The 17,630-nt window shown below is 51.4% G+C and overlaps 1 protein-coding gene across 1 annotated transcript in view; it reads right to left on the reverse strand.

Moving 5' to 3' along the window:
* Positions 1-15,620: 15,620 nt before the first annotated feature.
* The window catches only part of CACNG2 (calcium voltage-gated channel auxiliary subunit gamma 2), a 105,502-nt gene continuing 103,492 nt past the window's right edge, over positions 15,621-17,630 (reverse strand). The window contains exons 3-4 of the mRNA XM_006207042.3: positions 17,322-17,462; positions 15,621-16,178 (exon numbers count right to left, since the gene is read on the reverse strand). Coding sequence (XP_006207104.1) covers positions 15,643-16,178; positions 17,322-17,462 — 677 coding nt within the window. The 3' untranslated portion in view covers positions 15,621-15,642. The remainder of the gene's footprint in view (positions 16,179-17,321; positions 17,463-17,630) is intronic.

Consider the following 17,630-nt stretch of genomic DNA (forward strand, 5'->3'; position numbering starts at 1 on the left):
TATCTCTGGGAGGGCACGGGCTCTCTTGTCTGTCTTTCTGTCTGACTCCTAGCACAGCGCCGGCCAAGGGCTTCAGTAGACCTCTGTGGCAGGGAGAGGAGAGGCAGGGGGCTCCCTGCAGGCTGCTCGGCCTCCCCGAAGCTGCAGTGCCGAACAGCATGCCAACTGCAGCTTCCAGGCCAGGTCTGGAAGGCTCTCTGGGTGCACTCAGGCTGAGAGAGGCAGCCTCCGGGTTGGAGCTGGTGGAAGAGACTGCAAAAAGAGGTCACTGCTTTCACCACGAGCCATGGGCAGGGCACAAGTGACTCACCATAATTTGGCCCCTAAAGGCTGCCAGGTGGCCGAGGGGACAGGAATGATTCATTCATTCATTCACTCATTTATTCATTCAACAAACATTTCCTAAGAGCCTGCTGCGTGCTAAACACTAGGGATACAGAAAATGTATCCAGACATTTGAAATGAAAACCACAGCTTCTTTCCTCCTGGAGCTTTTCTGAGTAGCAGGTGAGACAGAGGGTAAATAGTGAACAACACAGATTGATAGGTGTTCCTCCTAAGTCTGTTCTAAGTGCCATGGGGGTGACTGGGTCTACCAGCAGCAGAGGGGCAGGCTACACAGAGGAGGGATGCTTCTGCAGGATCTTGCAGGATGAAAGGAGTTTGCAGATTACCAGGCAAAGGGAGCGTAAAGGCGGAGGGAAGGGAAGAGTCAGGGTGATAACGTGTGCACAGAAGCAAGGGCTGTCAAAGGCCATTGTGCATTTGAAGATGGGTGAGAGGAGCAGCCGAAAGACCACGGGGCAGCCAGAGAGGGGCCTTGAAAGCCATCCCGGGGACAGTGAAACGTGTTTTGTAGATGTCAGGGAACATTGCAAGACTTTTAATCATCATGCCAGGAGCTGTGCTAAGCTCTGGGATCCAAAGTGGAACATTGTGCTTTTCACCGTCTGGGAGCTCAGCGTTTCATGGAGAAGGTGGACAACGAGAAGACCATCATTCATGTTTCCTGAGCCCTGACTATTTGCCATGCGTGGTGCTAAGTGCTTCCCGAGCACTGGTTTATTACCTACCTTGCAAGATGGATGCTATTATCATCCCCATTTGATTTATGAGTAAACCGAGGCTTGGGTGCTTAAGTAAAGTTGTCCAAGTTCATAAAACTAGTCATGGTGGAGTTAGGACTTGTTGTTTGGACTTTTTGAATGGTCTTTACTAAAGCTAGTTCATTCATTTTTTTGTTTTGTTTTGTTTTGTTTTGGGGGGAAGTAATTAGGTTTATTTACTTGTTCTTTTAATGGAGGTCCTGGGGATTGAACCCAGGACCTCATGCATGCTATGCATGCACTCTACCACTAAGCTATACCCTCCCCCCGTTCATTTGATATCAATTTTTTCATGCCCGTGGTTCCCAATTCAAAAGGAGCCCAGTGAAGTTGGTCTTGCTTACATCCCTGCTTCCAGCTCTCCCTCACCAGAGGTGACAAGTCTTACTACTTTCTGTTGTTTTCTCCTAGAGATGTTCTATCCAGACTCAAGCACACAAGGTTGAAAAAAGACAAGGTCCTGGTTATCACAAGTGTGGGCTTTGGGAACAGCCTGCAGGGGACTGAATCCTGACTTTTTGGTCTGGGCTTGAAGAGTATTACCACTAAATTATAGTTTGAGCCAGAGACAGGGGGCTTGGAGAGTGGGGCGGGGGTGGTGGGGTGTGTGTGTTGTGGTGTGGGCCTGGACTAGGGTGGAGGGTGTGGTGATGAGATGGAGACGAGGGAGTGAGGACCAGTGGGGCCTGGAGAGATACTGAGTCGGGGCAAAGCGGGGAAGAGAGGCTGTGGAGGGGGTGTCATGACAGGCAGGCGTCTGGCAGGGCTGGAGATGCACCAGGAGGGAGAGAAGTGGCCTCTGGGGCTTCATACTGGCTCCTTGAACAGTTTCAGCCCATCGGGCCACACACCAGAGCCGAGATGCTGGCAGGAGGCTGACAGGAAGGTGGTGGGCTCTGGAGCCCGGGAGGTCTGGCCCGAGTGGCCAGACAGGGGTTCTGGGCAAGTCCTTTCCCTCCCCAGGCGTCAGTGCCAGTCAGCGCTTCGCACAGGCTCATCCCCCCTGCTGTTCTTCACCGTGGGGGGCAACGCAGGGCGGGTGGAGCCGGAGGCTTTGGGGGAGGCTCAGCCTGGAGCTGGCTTGGGGCTCTGGATCCTTCTGCAGGGGGTTCTGGGCTGCATCTGAATGAGTGTGGGGTGTGTGTGTTTCACGGAGAAGGAGAAACACAGAGCTCTCCTAGGCAGGGGGGGAAACTACATATAGATTTGATGTTATATGTTGGGGGAAGGGTATAGCTCGTCGGTAGAGCGGGTGGTCCTTGGTTCAATCCATTAAAAAAAAATTACATGTTATACTAATGTATATATACCAATGTATAATGTGTATTACATATAATGTATAATATGTAATACATATATATACCATTTTGCTTGATTGTCATCTCTCCCCTGTTTTGAAACCAGTTTTTGAGGTCATGAGTGGGTTCCCTGACATCCTCTCATGCTTTTTAATGTTCAGATGGCCTCACCTCCAGCCCGTGGGTGCCCCCTCAAGTTGGATACTGAACCCTGTGACCCGGCTCTCAGAGTCTCTGGTAGCTCCCTGGCTTTCTGGAAGAACAAGATGTTCCAGACGGATCGTGTGCTTTCCCTTCCCCAGTGCTGGAATCAGCCATTTCTCCAAGGAGTCCTGGTTCCCTCCCAGGAAACTATTAGGAGGCTGCGGTCCCGGGTGGAGAGGTGGAGGGAAGCGGCCAGCTCTGCCTGATTTGGGCAGCCCCTTAGCCCTGGTCACCCTGATTGAGTCGCCCCCATCCCCTGGGGGTGGGGGATTAGAGGACCAGTTCAGTCCTTTCCAGACTTGACTGACGCCAAGAACAAGATGTGGGAAATACTCACACTGGGTGCCCCTGGGCTGCCGTGGCGAAGCCCACGGACCTGGATTCGAGCCCCAGCTCTGCTGCCGGGTAGCTGAGTGACTCTAGACATGTTGCTTAACCTCTCTGAGCCTCAGGGTGCTCGTCTGTGACATGGGGGAAATAGCACCTACCTCGCAGGACATCCACAAGGATTACATGAGGCAGCACACATAGGTTTCTGATGTATCTTGCCTAAAGCAGGTGCTCAGTGGATGCAAATTCCCTTTTTCTCCCTTCTCAGTCATGTGACTTCAGCACCCCAGAGCGCGAGGACCGGATTACTGGACGGTTTGGGAGAGGGGAAGAGAGGAGGCTAAGGAAGAGGAAGAAATGGGAAATAGAAGTCCCTAGATAAATAAAGAGGAGGAGAGGTTAACTCAGAATAGAGAAGATGATTAACTGCCAGACCTGTCCAACAAAGAAGGCTCGCGTTTCTTGGGGGAGGTGGAGAGCCTCCCGTCGCTTGAAGTATGCAAATCGGGGCTGAGAGACCAGGTACCTTAGAGGTGTTTTTGTAAGGACTCTCACATTGGCTGGGAGGTTGATTCATTCACTCAGCAAACTTTTGGAGAGGGCTGTCCTTGCCCGGCCCTATGATGGGATGGGCGATGCCAAGGAGAATTGTGGATCATCCCTGGTCCAGGCAGTGCCCAGTCCAGGGAATGAACTCATCTCAATGGTCCCTTTTACCCTGCAGTTCAGTCTTTTCAAGCATCCGTGCCTTGGAGGGAGATGGCGAAGGATTTTCAGTGCGTGCCTTTTGGTATTGATCCGCTGGAGCTGAAGCCGGGCAGCGGCCGGGAGGAGGACGCTGCAGTGTTATTAGTGCGGGAGGACACGCTGTAATCTGTCAGTGTCACCCTGGTCGCCTGGCCGGGGAGCCGTCCTGCTGTTAACTCCTCCCTTCCCAGCAGCGAGCGAGCACACAGCCTGCACAGCACCCTCCCCAGTGCCTCCCTTTGTCCTTGTAGTATGGGGAATGTGGGCGTCTATTCTTTTTCTGTTCCTCCCTGGCATGAGCCCTCTGCCCCAGTCACAGTGATTCACTCAGTGTTTCCCAAACATACCGTGGACGTTCCAACCTGTGTACCTTTAGTTGTTGGCTTTCCCTACCATCTATGGTGACTGAATTTACTTTCATCCATCCATCATCTTTGTATATAAAAACCCACCTGTTTTCCATTTATCCAACCAGCTATCCATCCATCTACCCATTCAACCATCCATCTATCCACCTATTCATTAATCTATCCATCCATCCATCCATCCATCCATCCATCCATCCATCCAATCACCCATCCATGCACTCCTGACCCACCCTCCATCCATTCAACCTTGCAATTCAGTTCAGTCCCGTTCAATTCAACTCAACTCAGTTTACTTCAATTCACCTTTATTCAATTCACAAGATTCCTTGGCCTTGCCATGTGCCAAGCAAGTGAAAGTTCCATTATGTCTCTACTGTCAAGGAGCCCAAGGAAGGGTCCTCCTCATCCTTCACGGTCAGCTCTGAGTCTCACTTCTGTTAACCCTTTGCCAGTCCCTTGAGCAAAAGCAATGGATTCTGAAGGGCTGTTCTGTGGAAGAAAGCTTAGTCAGGTTTCCCCCTGAACCCACAGGACAGAGCTAGGACAAGGGGAGATGCAACGTGCGGGAAGGAGGTGAGGATGAGGCGAGCCAAGGGGGCAGGGATTTTGGCCTCATGGAGGGAGGAGCTGCATTCAGCTTGGAGCACTCTAGCCAACTGAGTGGGTGTGTACTCAGTGGGGATGAAGAGCAAGAGAAGCAGGCAAGGAGATCACTGTTGGAGAAGTAAGTTCGTGTGGGGGTGAAGACGTGAGCGCTGGGGCCACAGACTGCTGGGCTTACTGTCTAGGCTCTGCCGCGTTCCTGCTGCGTGACCTTGGGCACATGTCTTAATCTCTCTATGCTTCAGTGTCCTCATTTGTAAAATGGGGGTAATACTAGGATCGATCTCTTCACGTTGCTGTTAGCATTAACGTAGAGAGTGCTTACATGAATGCCTGGCACAAAGGAAAAGCTGAACAGATTCTAGCTATGATTCTTATTACTCAGCGCTGAACACCAGCTACATCCAGACACTCTGCTAGGAGCTTTCACATTCCATGTCTCCTCAGAGCATCCCAGCCACTAATCCTATGTAGAGATTATTGTACCCATTTTGCAGATGAAGAAATAAAGGCTCAGGGTGGCTGTCTCTTATTCATGTCACACAGCTGGCTCCATATATAAGCTTTTCTGACTCCACTGCCCAGGCTCTCCTGCCTGCCCTGCTCTGCTGCCTTTCAAGGGGTGTGTGTCCTGAGAAGCAAGAATTCTAAGACTCCCATCTCAATCTCTGTCTGGAGCACACTTTTGGCCTTCTGTATTTTTCACTTTGAGTTGTTAATTATCATTTCACATGTGTTTTCTCGCTTCTCCAGAGTGTATGAGATCAAGAAAAAGGTTTTCTTCTCTACAACAACAGAAGTATTGACTTTGACCGTGAAAGCTACAGAATTTATGACTTTCCCTTTTTGCCTTGCCTGTGAGGAAGCTCATATTGTTCTCACATTGTTTCCTTTTCCTTTCCATGGTTTGGGTTTCTGCCTTTAACATCCTTTTTATTTATGTGTCTTTTGCTGTGTGCTCTTCCACCCTTGGGAGGAGATTTATAAATAGAGGTTAATTGAAAGGAAAAGGGCAGATTGCAAATCACAAGTAAATAATTCAAATAAAACTATGAGCTTCCAGAAAGGGATGTGTCTTACCCATCTCCCTCCTTCCCACTCCGTCCAGCCCTGGCTCTGGCTTGGTGAATTTTGCATGGAAAGCTCAGGGGTGATTTTCCCTATCATGTTCGGGTCGGGGACTCCCTTTGCACTTGGAATAAGATCCAAAGGCCTTCCCCGTGAGGACTAAGCCCTGCCCACCTCTTCCACCTCCTCCTGTGTCACTTGTCCCTTGCTCACCTGGGATAATGATTGGGTCATCTTTTAGATCTACTCATAGGCCAAATTTTTTCCTGCCTCAGGAAAAGAGGCTTTGCACCTGCTGTTCCTTCTGCCTGGAACCTTCCTGCCCCTCTCTCCTATCCCTTGTTTTCTTGGCCCTCCCACCTTACCCTTCAAATTTCAGCTGAAAGTCAGCATCTCAGAGAGGCCTCCCTGATTGTTCTATCTTATGGATTATAGCAGCTAGCCCTCCAAGATGGCGCCCAATGTCTCTTTGCTTCTCACACACATGCTGCTTCTCCCATCAGAACGTGGACTCAACTCTTCCTCCCCCTGGAGCTGGCCTTGGGACTTGCTTTGACCAACAGAGTACAGCAGAAGTGACTTGTTGAGACTTCTGAGGCCCTTCAGATGACTGGCAGCTTCCAGTTTCTGCCACTTGGAACCCAGCTGTCCGGCTATGAGAGGCCCAAGACATCGAGAGGCCACAGGGGCAGAAATGAGGTGTTCAGGTCAATAGCCCCAGCGGAGCTCCCTGCTGACAGTGAGCATTGACTCTAGCCGGGGCGGGTGTGAGCCAGCTTGGTTGTTCCAGCCCAGAAGAGCTCCTGGATGACCGCAGCCCCAGCCACCACCAGGTGGAGCAGAAGAACCACCCAGCTGAGCCTGTGGAATTGTGAGAGATACGAAAATGGTTACTGTTGTTTCAAGCCAGTAAGTTTTAGATAAGCAGAGAGGTCAAGCCCTGTAGTTTTAAAAAAATCATTACCCCAATGCATTTACTTCATAGCCTTTATGATGACTTGTGGTTATATAATGATTTGATTCTTAACTTGCAATTTTCCCTCTTCCCCGCTGAAACATGAGTTGCTGGAGCCTGGGACTGTGTCTGTCTTGATCACCGCTGCCTCCAGCATTGAGCACAGAGTGGCACTGTAATAGGAGCTGAATGAATGGATGGATGGATGGACGGATGGATGGATGGATGGATGAAGGCATCAGTGTGTCCTGCAGGGTCCCTGAGAGCCAGGCTGGGGCAGTGCCAGGAAGGAGGTGGTTACGGTTCAAGCCGCAGCTCTCAAGGGCTTTCATAACTTGGAACTGAGAAGCCTCTCTTGGCAGTGCCTTTGCACCCCGGACCCCCAGGCCCCTACCAGAGAGAATTGCTCCCTCTCTTCTTCTTGCTTTTCTGGGCCCTGAACAGCCTTTCTCAAAGGCACCTGGGACCCTGTGTGCATCTGTATGTGTAGATGATGGGAGTGGACAGAGTAGTGGGTATGAATGAGGACCCTGGGCTTAGAGACTCCCACGTTTGAATCCCAGCTCAGCCACATTCTGACTACGTCTTGGTGCCATGGCCACGTTTCTCAGGGGTTCGCTTAAATAGGAAGTGCTGTGTGACTGTGGTTAAGCAGCTGGCTCTGTTCTAATGCTTTCAATTCATTATCTCCACATAATAACCTTATGTGTTGGACGCTGTTATTATTAATCCTCTTTTACAGATGAGGAAACTGAGGTGCAGATAACTTGCTCAAAGCTGTACTGCTAGTAAGTGGCTAGAGCCTGGACTGAGCCCTGGCAATATGACTCCAGAGCCCACCCTCTTAAGTGCCATACCTTTCTGCTGCTCTGAGCCTCAGTTTCCATATCAGTAAAGGGGATAATAATACTTGCTTGTTAAGCTATCGTAATACGTGATGAGGTAGTGCCTGGTACATTGTAGGCTCCCCCAAATCCCAATTTGCTGTGGAAAGACAGAAAAACAGGGGCCTGGCTAGAAAGGCATTAAAAGCTTTATCGTGAGGGCACTGGGGAGCCATTGAAGGTTTTTCAGTGAGGGAGTGACATAAAGGAACAGTGGTTTAGCTCAAGTCCTACCCTTTTCTCCCCTGGCTTCCTCCTTCCTCTCCACCAGTCACCCTCTGACAGCTAAGTACATCCTGCCTGATCTTGGTGTCTGAGTCTCACATCCCAGTGTCTTATCTCCGCTGTGAGAGTTTGAACTGTTTAAGGGCCATGGCAGGTCATCCCAGACTTCCTGACTCAAACGGGATGGGAAGGACTACCCTCCTTGTGCCCCCAAGACAAACGTTCTTGTTCTTGTCCATTTCACCTCAAAGGGCTGCCCGGGAGAGCCTTTCCATGGGCCGCTTTCCTTCTCTGCTTCAAGCGCTAGAGGCTGAGAGAGGTGTCAGGGTGATCTTACCATTTATTTCTCATTCCCTTGGGAAGCCTTTGCATACTGGGAGGGAACTCAGTGGGAGGAGGGAGAGAAAGTGAGGGAGAGAGGCGGGAGGATAGCCAGAGCAAGAGTGAGAGGGTGAGGGAGCCTGGAAAAGAGACAGATTGAGAGAGACTGAGAGCTGGGAAGAAGGCTGGGCTGCTGCTGCAAGGCTGGGAGCTCTTGGCGACAATGGGCCATCTCACCTCGTGTGGAGTTCCTTTGTTCTGAGCAATGTTTGGAGCATGTATAGACACACACACAAACATATGCTACGTGTGTTCACATAGATGCAAGCATCTGTGACATAATGTACCCGCCTCCATGCTTACCTGTGTATGTAAAGGCACAGATGGGTCTACGAGTGCATGTAGGTTAAGGGCGTAGAGAAATATGTGCAGGCGGGTGTGCACATCTCACTGAAGCTTCACCTGCTCTATATGCCCGTCCGGTGTCAACTCACCCTCCTCTCCACGCCTTTGTGCAGTTTTATTATAGTTCTCAGCAAGCCTCTGTTTCCCCGTCCATGGTCCTGTCTCTTACTGAGAGCTTCCTGCAGGAAAGTCGGTGTCCTTGTCATGTCTTGTACACTTGGGACCAAGACCAAGACCTGTAGAGGGGACGTGGCCAAGAAAGCCCGACAAACTGAATGGATATGTTTGTGTGGGTGGATCTAATTCCAGAGATATGTGTGTGTGTCACACACATGCATGTGTGCACATAAGAAATTGTACGTGTGCACATACACACAGGCACACGCACTGTGGGGGGCTACGGATGTTCCCCGAAGGTGCGAATGAGTGAGCCTACATGCACACATCACAGCTACAGGTTTATGCAACGACATGCTGGTAAATGTTTGACAATCGTCTCTCCATTAAGAGAAAAATTGCCTGAATTGTAACACTTGCCCATTTCTGCGGTGTAAACACTCCCATCACAGCCAGTTTCAAGGCGCCAGCGGGGCATCAACTGAGCACAGACTGGAGATGCTATGTGCATGGTTGGTTCACGTGAGCATGTAGGAGGCAGCCCCGGCCACATGCTGGATTTATGTCTGTGACAGCGTGGCCAGGAGGGCAGGCAGGGCAAAGGTCTTCTAGCCTGGCCTGGGAGAGGCTCTGCAAGCTGGCCCACAGGCACGTCTTTCCAGAGCCTGTGCACCAGGAAGCGGGGCGTTTCTTGGCCTCCAGCCAGCTTTCTGAGCGTCGGCTTGGAAGCCAGTCCAAAGCGATGCTCCTTGTTAGGCAGGTCTAGACACTCACCGAGACAGCAGCCTACTCTCACCCCCCGCAGACACTCTCGGAGCATTTGGAGTTTGATGAGGTCAGCACTTCTGCGAGGAGGAGAATCTAAGCTTGGAGTGTGACAGTGGAGGGAGGTGAAGGAAAGCTTCAAACCTCATCAGAACGGGTGGCGGGGGACCGCGGAGGCCAGGTCCTGGGGCTGGCAGCCTGCGTGAAGCCACTTCACTTTGCAAGTCTGGCTTGCAAGTTGCTTGCCCTCTCTGGCCTCTAATAGCGCCTTTTTTTCCAGGAAGGTTTAGGTCTTCTGAGCTCTACAGCCTCTTACCTGACTCTCTGGGAGTTGGAGCCCCTGGGCTGGACCCTGAGATCTGTATTCAAAAGCCAGAGAGAGGCAGTGCTGCCCCCAGACACGGGCACGAGGGGCCAGGGCTTTGGGGAACGTTTCTCTGGCTTCCCCCCTTCCGTGCCCCTCCTATCAAGGAGGACAGTCCTTAGGCCAATGGGATGTGTTCACCCTGAGACTGCACCCCTCTCGTAGTCCCCTCTCTGTGGTGCCTGATTCTCTAGAATTTCTTCCTAAAGGCTCCTGAGCCAGCTTCCAGGGCTGACTACCATCTGCCTTGAGGTTGGACTGGCCTGAGCACTGGCCAGGGCGTGACTGTTTGGGGGCAGCTGCAGCTGGAACTGGGATGTGCAGGCTGGCGGGGGCACCCCAGTGCGGGAGAGGTCCCGCAGTGCTGCGTGGAGCCCGAGCTGAGAAGGGGAGGGGGCCGGGCTGTGGGCTCCAAGCCAGGGTGGGCTTGCCCCATGCCACTTTCGGGCGCAGAATTCAGAGGCAGTGGAGAATTCTCAATTCGAGCCTAGTATCTTAGGTCATCACGGAGACAGATTTGTCAGGACAGAAGGAGAGACCATATTTTAAAGTGAATTCGTTTGATTGGTAGCTGTTAAATATTTAGATTTATGGTACGGGGCCCCCATTCCTTACTCTTGCCCTGGGACCAGTAGACGTTAGCGGTGAGCTCGGAGGAAGAGATGCTTGTGATTGGTCGGAGGCTTGGCAACGTGGCCTGAGGGGATGTGGGCTGGATTGAGCGTGGAGCTCTGAATGTTCGTCAGTTCTACAGTGGCGTCTTCTGGGGCCTCATGGCTCAGGGCTGGCCTCATCGTTGGTCCGTGCCACTGCAAGCCATCTCTTTTCCTCTGGGTCCCAAGGAGAACTGTGCAATGACTGAGTTTGCCCCACTCCCTCCCCGTCCCCCATCTTAGACAGTGTCTTCCCTCCCAGAGACCCCAGCTTCCAGAGCTCAGGAAGGAGTCCTGGTCTGTGTCAGGACTTGGGGTTGTGACGTCTCGGGCTCTCCCTGGTCCCCATCACTGTGCATTGCTACGACTGTTTCTAAGGTGACTCAGTTACCCTACTGCATCACTCTTCTGACTCTCCAAATGCAAATGTTAAAATAACCAGGCCAGTGAATCCCAGCCATTGTGATGGATGAGACTGCCATGCTTTTTTCGGTCTGCAATGGGAGATGCGAGTGGGACTGAATGGAGAAGAGACCTTGCAGTGTCACTGGGATGTCGAAGGGGGCTGGCTTATTCTACCACTGAAAACTCAAGGATGTCATGCTTTATTTCTCTTTTCAGAGCGATGTATCATAATGTTTTCATTTTAAACAAGCTTTAGTCAGTTTTTCTTTTTTTCTGTTTGTCATGGCATTGGTTGTGAGTTTACACCTGACCTTCTGAATCAAGGATAATAAATTCATTGAGGGTGGTAATGGAAGGCGGGCACAGGAAGTCCCTGTTAGAAGGAGGAGAAAAAGCACTTTACAATTTGCCAACCGTTGAGTCCTTTTTGGGTCTACTTTAAAATCTTGCTTTGATTTGGAAATTTCTTCTTTCCACCATCCTATTCAATATGACAATTTTTTTTAAGTTCAGATAAACAAAATTAAATGTATTTAATACATTTGGGGAGGTGTTTACCGCCTTCCTTCAAATAACTGACCCTGGAGGTTTGACCAGAGCAGGGCAGACATTGGTGGGCTAGTTCTTCAGCTGCCTTCAAAGGGGATCTTTTTCCAATGTCGATGGTCAACTTCTCCTGTTAGGTGAGCATCCTATGTAGGCTGAATTTTTGTCTCCCCGCAAGATACATATATTGAACCCCTAACCCACAAAGTGATGTTATTTTGAGGTGAGATTTTGGGGAGGTAATTAGGTTTAGATGAAGTTGTGAGGGTGGGGCTCCCATGATGGGATTAGTGTCCTTCTAGTGAAGGAAGAAAGACAGGAGTGTGCTCTCTCCGTCATGTGAGGACACAGCAAGAAGGTGGCTGTCTGCAAGCCAGCAAGAGTGCTTTCACCAGGAATCAAAATCTGCTGACACCTTGATCTTAGACTTCCCAGCCTCCAGAACTATGAGAAATAAATGTCTGTTGTTTGAGGCACCCAGTCTATGGCACTTTGCTATAGTCACCTGAGCTGACTACCTATGGAGTGGGTGAGACCCCTGTCCCTGGAGGTGTGCAAGTATCAGTAAGGGATATTCAAGAAGAGACTTGTAACCTGGCGGGTAGGAAAACTCTACTGCATGACTTCTAAGCCTCCCATCCTTAGTTCTCAGATTTAGGCTTTAGGATGCTTTGAAATGGGATGCCAGGAGTTGGGAAAGCAATTAAAGAAATCCACTGAAGTGAGGACCAAGCTATAAAAAAAAATCTTTATTTCATGTACCAGGATTTTTTTTCTTTTTTTTCTTTTTTTAGTTTTCTGCTTTTTAAAATTTTTTTTCTGTTAACAGTCTGAAAAAAAAAAAAAAAGGACCCACCAACAAAATAAAATGGAGGTTGGTTTCTTGAACTGGTTTGAGCTGGACATGAGCAATCGTCTACTCTGGCAAGCGACGCCCTGGCAGTCCTGATCCCAGCTCCTTCCCTCCCGGCCCCCTAGCCCTTTGACTCCATACCCGGATGGCTTTTTTTCCAGTGGACCCAGGCCCCAGGCCTCCCGGCCTGGGAAGAAGCTCTGATTGCCATCCCAGACACTCTGCCAGCACTCAGAGAACTGGGGCAGTTTTCCTCTTCGGATGGTGCCCACTTGTTTGCTGTTTCAGCACGGCTTCTCCCTTCGCTCTAGTCCCTGATCCTTTCAGGTTTGGAATCTGGTGGGGCAGTGGGTAAGGTTGGAGTGGGGAGGGAGAGATTGTGACTTCAGCCCAGATGGAGCGGTACTGGGTTGCACCACACCTGGCATTGGCCCCTGTTGCTCTGTCCTGGGGCCCCCGTGGCCTCTCACGCACTTCTGGGCTGGCGGGCAGATGTTCTGTCTAGTGGCTCAGTCTGGGTTCAGGGCTCCGGCTGCTACTGACCTGAGGGAAGAGCTTTCATTTCCCAGACAAAAGATGGGAAGGGCAGCCGGGGGTGTGCTAGCCCCCAGAGATGTTCCAGCCACTCCCCACAAGTCCATGAGCTCAGCTAAAGAAACCTCAGACCAGGCCAGTGGCAAGAAAGAGACAAACCAAGCGGTGCTGATGGGGGCAGCAGGGGCCCCCACCTTCAGCAGCGTGACCGGCAGGAAATCTGAGCTTGGGAAAGCGATGGGTTTCCTTTCAGTCTGCACCGTCCCTCGGTGCTCCGAGGAGAAAGGGGAGCAATGTGGAATGCCCCCAAACTTCAGTCCACAGTCTCAGTTGAACTTTTGGGGTTGGTCCTCGGGCTGGGACCAAAGTTTGTAAAGCTCTCCTCTCCCTCCCTCAGCCTTTACCCTTCCCAGCAAACCTCCAAGGAGCCTTCTTTTCCCTGATCCCCGAAGACACTGGGGGAAGCCTGGTGGCTGATCTCTTCTTGCAAGGAAGTCCCCTCTGCTCTCTGTGACCGGGTTATGGCATTGTAGAAAGGGGACACAAAATGAAGAGTGGCTTGGGGACCTCTGGTGCCTCCCTCTCTCTGTCTGAACCACAGAAGACATTTGCTCACGTGTGTGTATTTTTGCTTTGACATTGAATGTGGGGACAGGGGATTGGGAGCACAGTGAGGAGGCATATGGTGTGTGTGTGTGTGTGTGTGTGTGTGTGTGTGTGTGGCTGAGCGGCTGACTGATGGTTTGGGAATGTTCTCAACGTCTGGGGGCTGGATGGTGGCTATTTTGGTCATCCCTTGGCATCCTCCTCTGAGCAGGTGGCAGATCTTAAAAGTCAATGACACCAAGAATGAGAATGGACCTTTGGAGCGCATCCACATGCTTACACAGGGGGAAACTGAGACCCAGAGCGGCCACGCAGCAAGAGATTCCAGAATCCAGAGCTGGATTCTAAACTGGTGCCCTTTCCATGCATGTGAGTGAGGTGTGTGTGTGTGTACATGTGTGTGTGAGGTGTGGTAGGAGGGCACACATGAGCATAAAGGCCAGTATGGAGCTGTTGTTGTCAATGGCTTCGGAGGGCATGAATCTTGCCTCTGGTTGTGGAAGAGGATGGAAGGGTTTAGACTGAGTGGGTGTCCCCGTGAGTGATGCTAGCACTGGGCTCCGAGGACAATGCACGTGTGTGTGAGTGTGTGAGTGGGGCATGCGATCTCCCTCGTGTAGACCGAATTCTCGATCCTGTTTCTCTCTCCTCCACATTAGCAGCACCTTCCTGGTATAAGGAAGAGAGCTTTCATCACACTCCCTGCAGCTCCCTAGGGCCTTTCCCCTCTCCTTCCTGCCTGAAGCCCAGCTCTCATCTCTCAGAGCAGCTTTTTTGTTTGTTTCTTTGTTTAAATGGATTTGTATATTTGTTTTCTGCTTTCTCTTTACAAGTTCCCTGCTAAATTTTAAGTTCCCCCACCCCACCCCACCCCGTTTTTGTTGCTGTTGTTGCTTTGTTTTCACAGTTTAAAGCTGGAAAAGAATGAAAAGAAAAATACTATCTGATTTTCTTGCAAGTAAATCCGCTTATTATATATTTACATTTATTTATAGTCTGTGGTTTTTTTATTAAAAAAAAATCACCACTTGTTTTTCCTTTTTCTTTTGTAAAAAGAAACCTTTTTGCAGTGTCATGGTTGGACCCGCTGGGCCCTGAGGGGGCTTCAGCGAGTCCAAGGACCCCCAAAGGGTCAGTGAGCCCCCTTCCCAAGGGGCTGGAGGGCCTATGAATCTGGGGGTCCACCATCGCCCCAGGGTCATCGTGTGGCCCTGAGGTGAGGGGTGAGGAGGGAGAGATGCTTTATATCCCCCGGGGGGTGGGCATCTCCTGCCCCCAAGGACAGGAGCTTGAGGTGGTGACCCCAAGAGGCTCACCCTGAGGATTCCGGGGTTTCCGGGCATCTCACAAGCCACCAGCAGCCATCCCTCTCCTTCCCTTCCCTCAAGGCCTAGGAAGTCATCACAGTGGGTTAAGGACCATTAAGGACTGGGAACCCCAGGGCTGGGCAAGCCCCAGGTGCACCCCCCTCCAGGCACCTTTCGGACAGGAGGGACCAAGGACTCTTGGGTCACCTGGAGGCCTACAATTGCCCCATCAACGCTGGGTGGAGCCAGCTTGCAAGCCACTGAGCTTGCCCAGCGTTCCTGGGGCATCCATCCAGAGGCTCCAGGCACCTGGCAGTGACCGAGAGGCTCACCTGGCCCCGGGGCCCTGAGTCTCCACCCCCTACTTGCCCAGGGAGGCAGAGCCCGCTTGGGGTTAAAGGGAACAGAAAAGTAACTCTCCCGCGTTAAAAAGAAAAAAAGAAAAAAAAGTAACATAAACCCCTGATATAAATGCAAAGAACAGTTCCCTTCCTTTCTGCTCCTTCTCACATTTTGCTTTAATATTATCTTGGTTCCCTTTTATTTTTTCATTTAAATTGGTTTTTATTAAATGTTAAAATAATGGTACATGGGAAATCATGCATTTGCTTTTAGATTTATTTTCTATTTTAAATTTTTATCCTCTCTCGCTTTTTTTTTTAAAGTTTGTTTTTCCTTCCCTCGGTTATTTTTTTTTCACATTTCCTATGATTTTGCTTCTTTGTTCCTCTTATATTTTGTTCTTTTTTTTTTTTTTAATTTACTTGTTATGTTTTTCTCTTTTTTTTGTTTTTTTGCTTTTGGAAGGTTCCCCCCCACCCCCCATGGATGGTTTGGTATCCCCCCCACCCTCCCCCCACCCCCTGGCCCACCCCGGCGGCGGGGCCGCGCCCCTCCTCCCGGCTCTGCCCGGGACCCCGGCGGCGGCGGCGGCGGCGGCGGCGGCGGCGGCGGCGCTGGCGAGGCCCCCCGTGGGCTTCATACGGGGGTGGTCCGGCGGTTGGCTGTGTTGGAGTGGAGAGAGTCTTTGTTGTCCTTCTGGATACAGTTGTGAACTTGAAGGAAGCTGTTATCCCTGTCGGAGTTGTAGGTGGCGGTGGGCGTGGTGGCGGCCTTCAGGGGGTCCCTGCTGAGGGTGTACATGGAGATCTCCGTGGACGGCAGGGTGTTGAAGCCCTTGATGCCCACGGGGGAGGCGTCCCTGGAGTGTGAGGGCTCGGTGGAGCGGGAGCTGGAGCGGCTGCGGCGCTGGTAGCGGTAGCGGTAGCTGGGGATGCGGGTGATGGCGGAGGCCTGGAGGTAGTCCGTGGCGCGGGCCGTGGCCCGCAGCTGTTTGTGCCGGTCGATAAACATGTGCACGGCCAGCACCCCGACCATCTCGGCAATGATGAAAGACAGGGCCCCGAAGTAGAAGGACCAGCCGTACGAGTAACTATTCTTTTTGGAGTCGCTCTTGGAGGGGTCTCCGGCATTGGCAGATATGTACACTATGATGCCAATGATGTTACTCAGACCTGCCGGGCACGGGGTTGGGGGTGGGCGGGGCGGAGGGAAAGCAGAGAGAGTGCTGGTTAGTTTCCCAGGAGGATGCCAGGCACTGGGCAGGATTAAAAGACACGGCGGCTGGAGGGGCTTTCCCTGGTCCGGCGTTTTCATGGAGAACAGACGGATGGGTATAGAGGGATGTTACCAGCATCACCTTACTATTCTATCAGTCCATTTGGGGAGCGCCACAAAGGAAGAGCTAATGGAAACAGATACAGGAAGAAGGGAGAGGGGAGGGAGGCATTCTACAATGTATTGAATAGTAGTAGTAATAGTAGTAATAATAATAATAATAATAATAATAATAATAATAATAATATTTATTGAGCATTTACTACCTGTCTTCACTGCTGAGTACATTTCAAGGGATTTGCAAGTGAGAAAACAGATCACAGAGAGGTTAAGTAACTTGCTCAAGGCTGCACAGGGATTTGAAGCTTGTGTAGCTGGGGGTTAAGACTGCCTCCTGGAGCCAGACTGCCTGAATGCAAAGCCTTCGGCAAGGTAACCTTCGTCTGAGTTTCCACGTTTGTGAAACGGGTGTAATGATAGGACATACTCCTGCTGGGCCACGGAGAGGACTGAAACGAGATATTCCACGAGAGAGCTGCTGGAGTCTGGGACGTGGTAAGAGCTGCTTAAACGTTAGTCATTCTTAGTAATCGGCTCGTGCTGCAGCCCATGTTCCTTTTCTGGCAGCTGAAGCCAGTGTGACTAGTCATGTAACTGGGCTGAGAAGTGTGGTTTGGGTGCCTGCCTGCTCCCACCTGGGTAGGACAGTGAGGGGAGAGGGCAAGTGAGGATAGTCCCAATGTTCTGAGAGGGACCTGGGATTTGAGCCCTTTTCTAGGAGGTGGGAGAGAGAGGGGCCATTGGGCTCAGGGCCCGGGTCTAGGGATGTTCCTGGAGTGGGGGCTCAGGCACTGCTATGGGGTGACAGCCCCAGCACAGCCTGCCTTCCCTACAACTCAACCTGTTGCAAGACCTGGAAATTCTCTCTCCTCTCCCCTCCTCTCTCTGCCAGTTCCTCCCAGCCACCGGGTACCCAAACCTCAGCCTTCGCCCCACTGGGGGGGCCTGGACTCTGGCCTGCCTGGCTCAGTGGCTGTTACCTGCAGACACGAAGAAGATGCCGGCACTCAGGATGATGTTGTGTCGAGTCTTGTAGAACTCGCTGGCTGCGATGCAGAGTCCACCCATAAAGAGCAGAATCACGCTCAGGATCGGGAAGATGCTCGAAGCCCTCACAGCCCCTGAAGAACACGGAGGGTTGGGGAGAGAGAGTGGCATGGCTATGAGATGGGGGATGTAGGAGGGAGGAGAGAGGACATCCCACAGGAGTAGGGGTTTATGGATACAGGACCAGAGTAGGGGTTGTTTGGCAACGCTAGGGAGGGAGGGAGAGGGAGCAAGCTGCCTCC

The sequence above is a fragment of the Vicugna pacos genome, chromosome 12, assembly GCF_048564905.1.
Source record: "Vicugna pacos chromosome 12, VicPac4, whole genome shotgun sequence".
Taxonomy (NCBI): Eukaryota; Metazoa; Chordata; class Mammalia; order Artiodactyla; family Camelidae; genus Vicugna; species Vicugna pacos.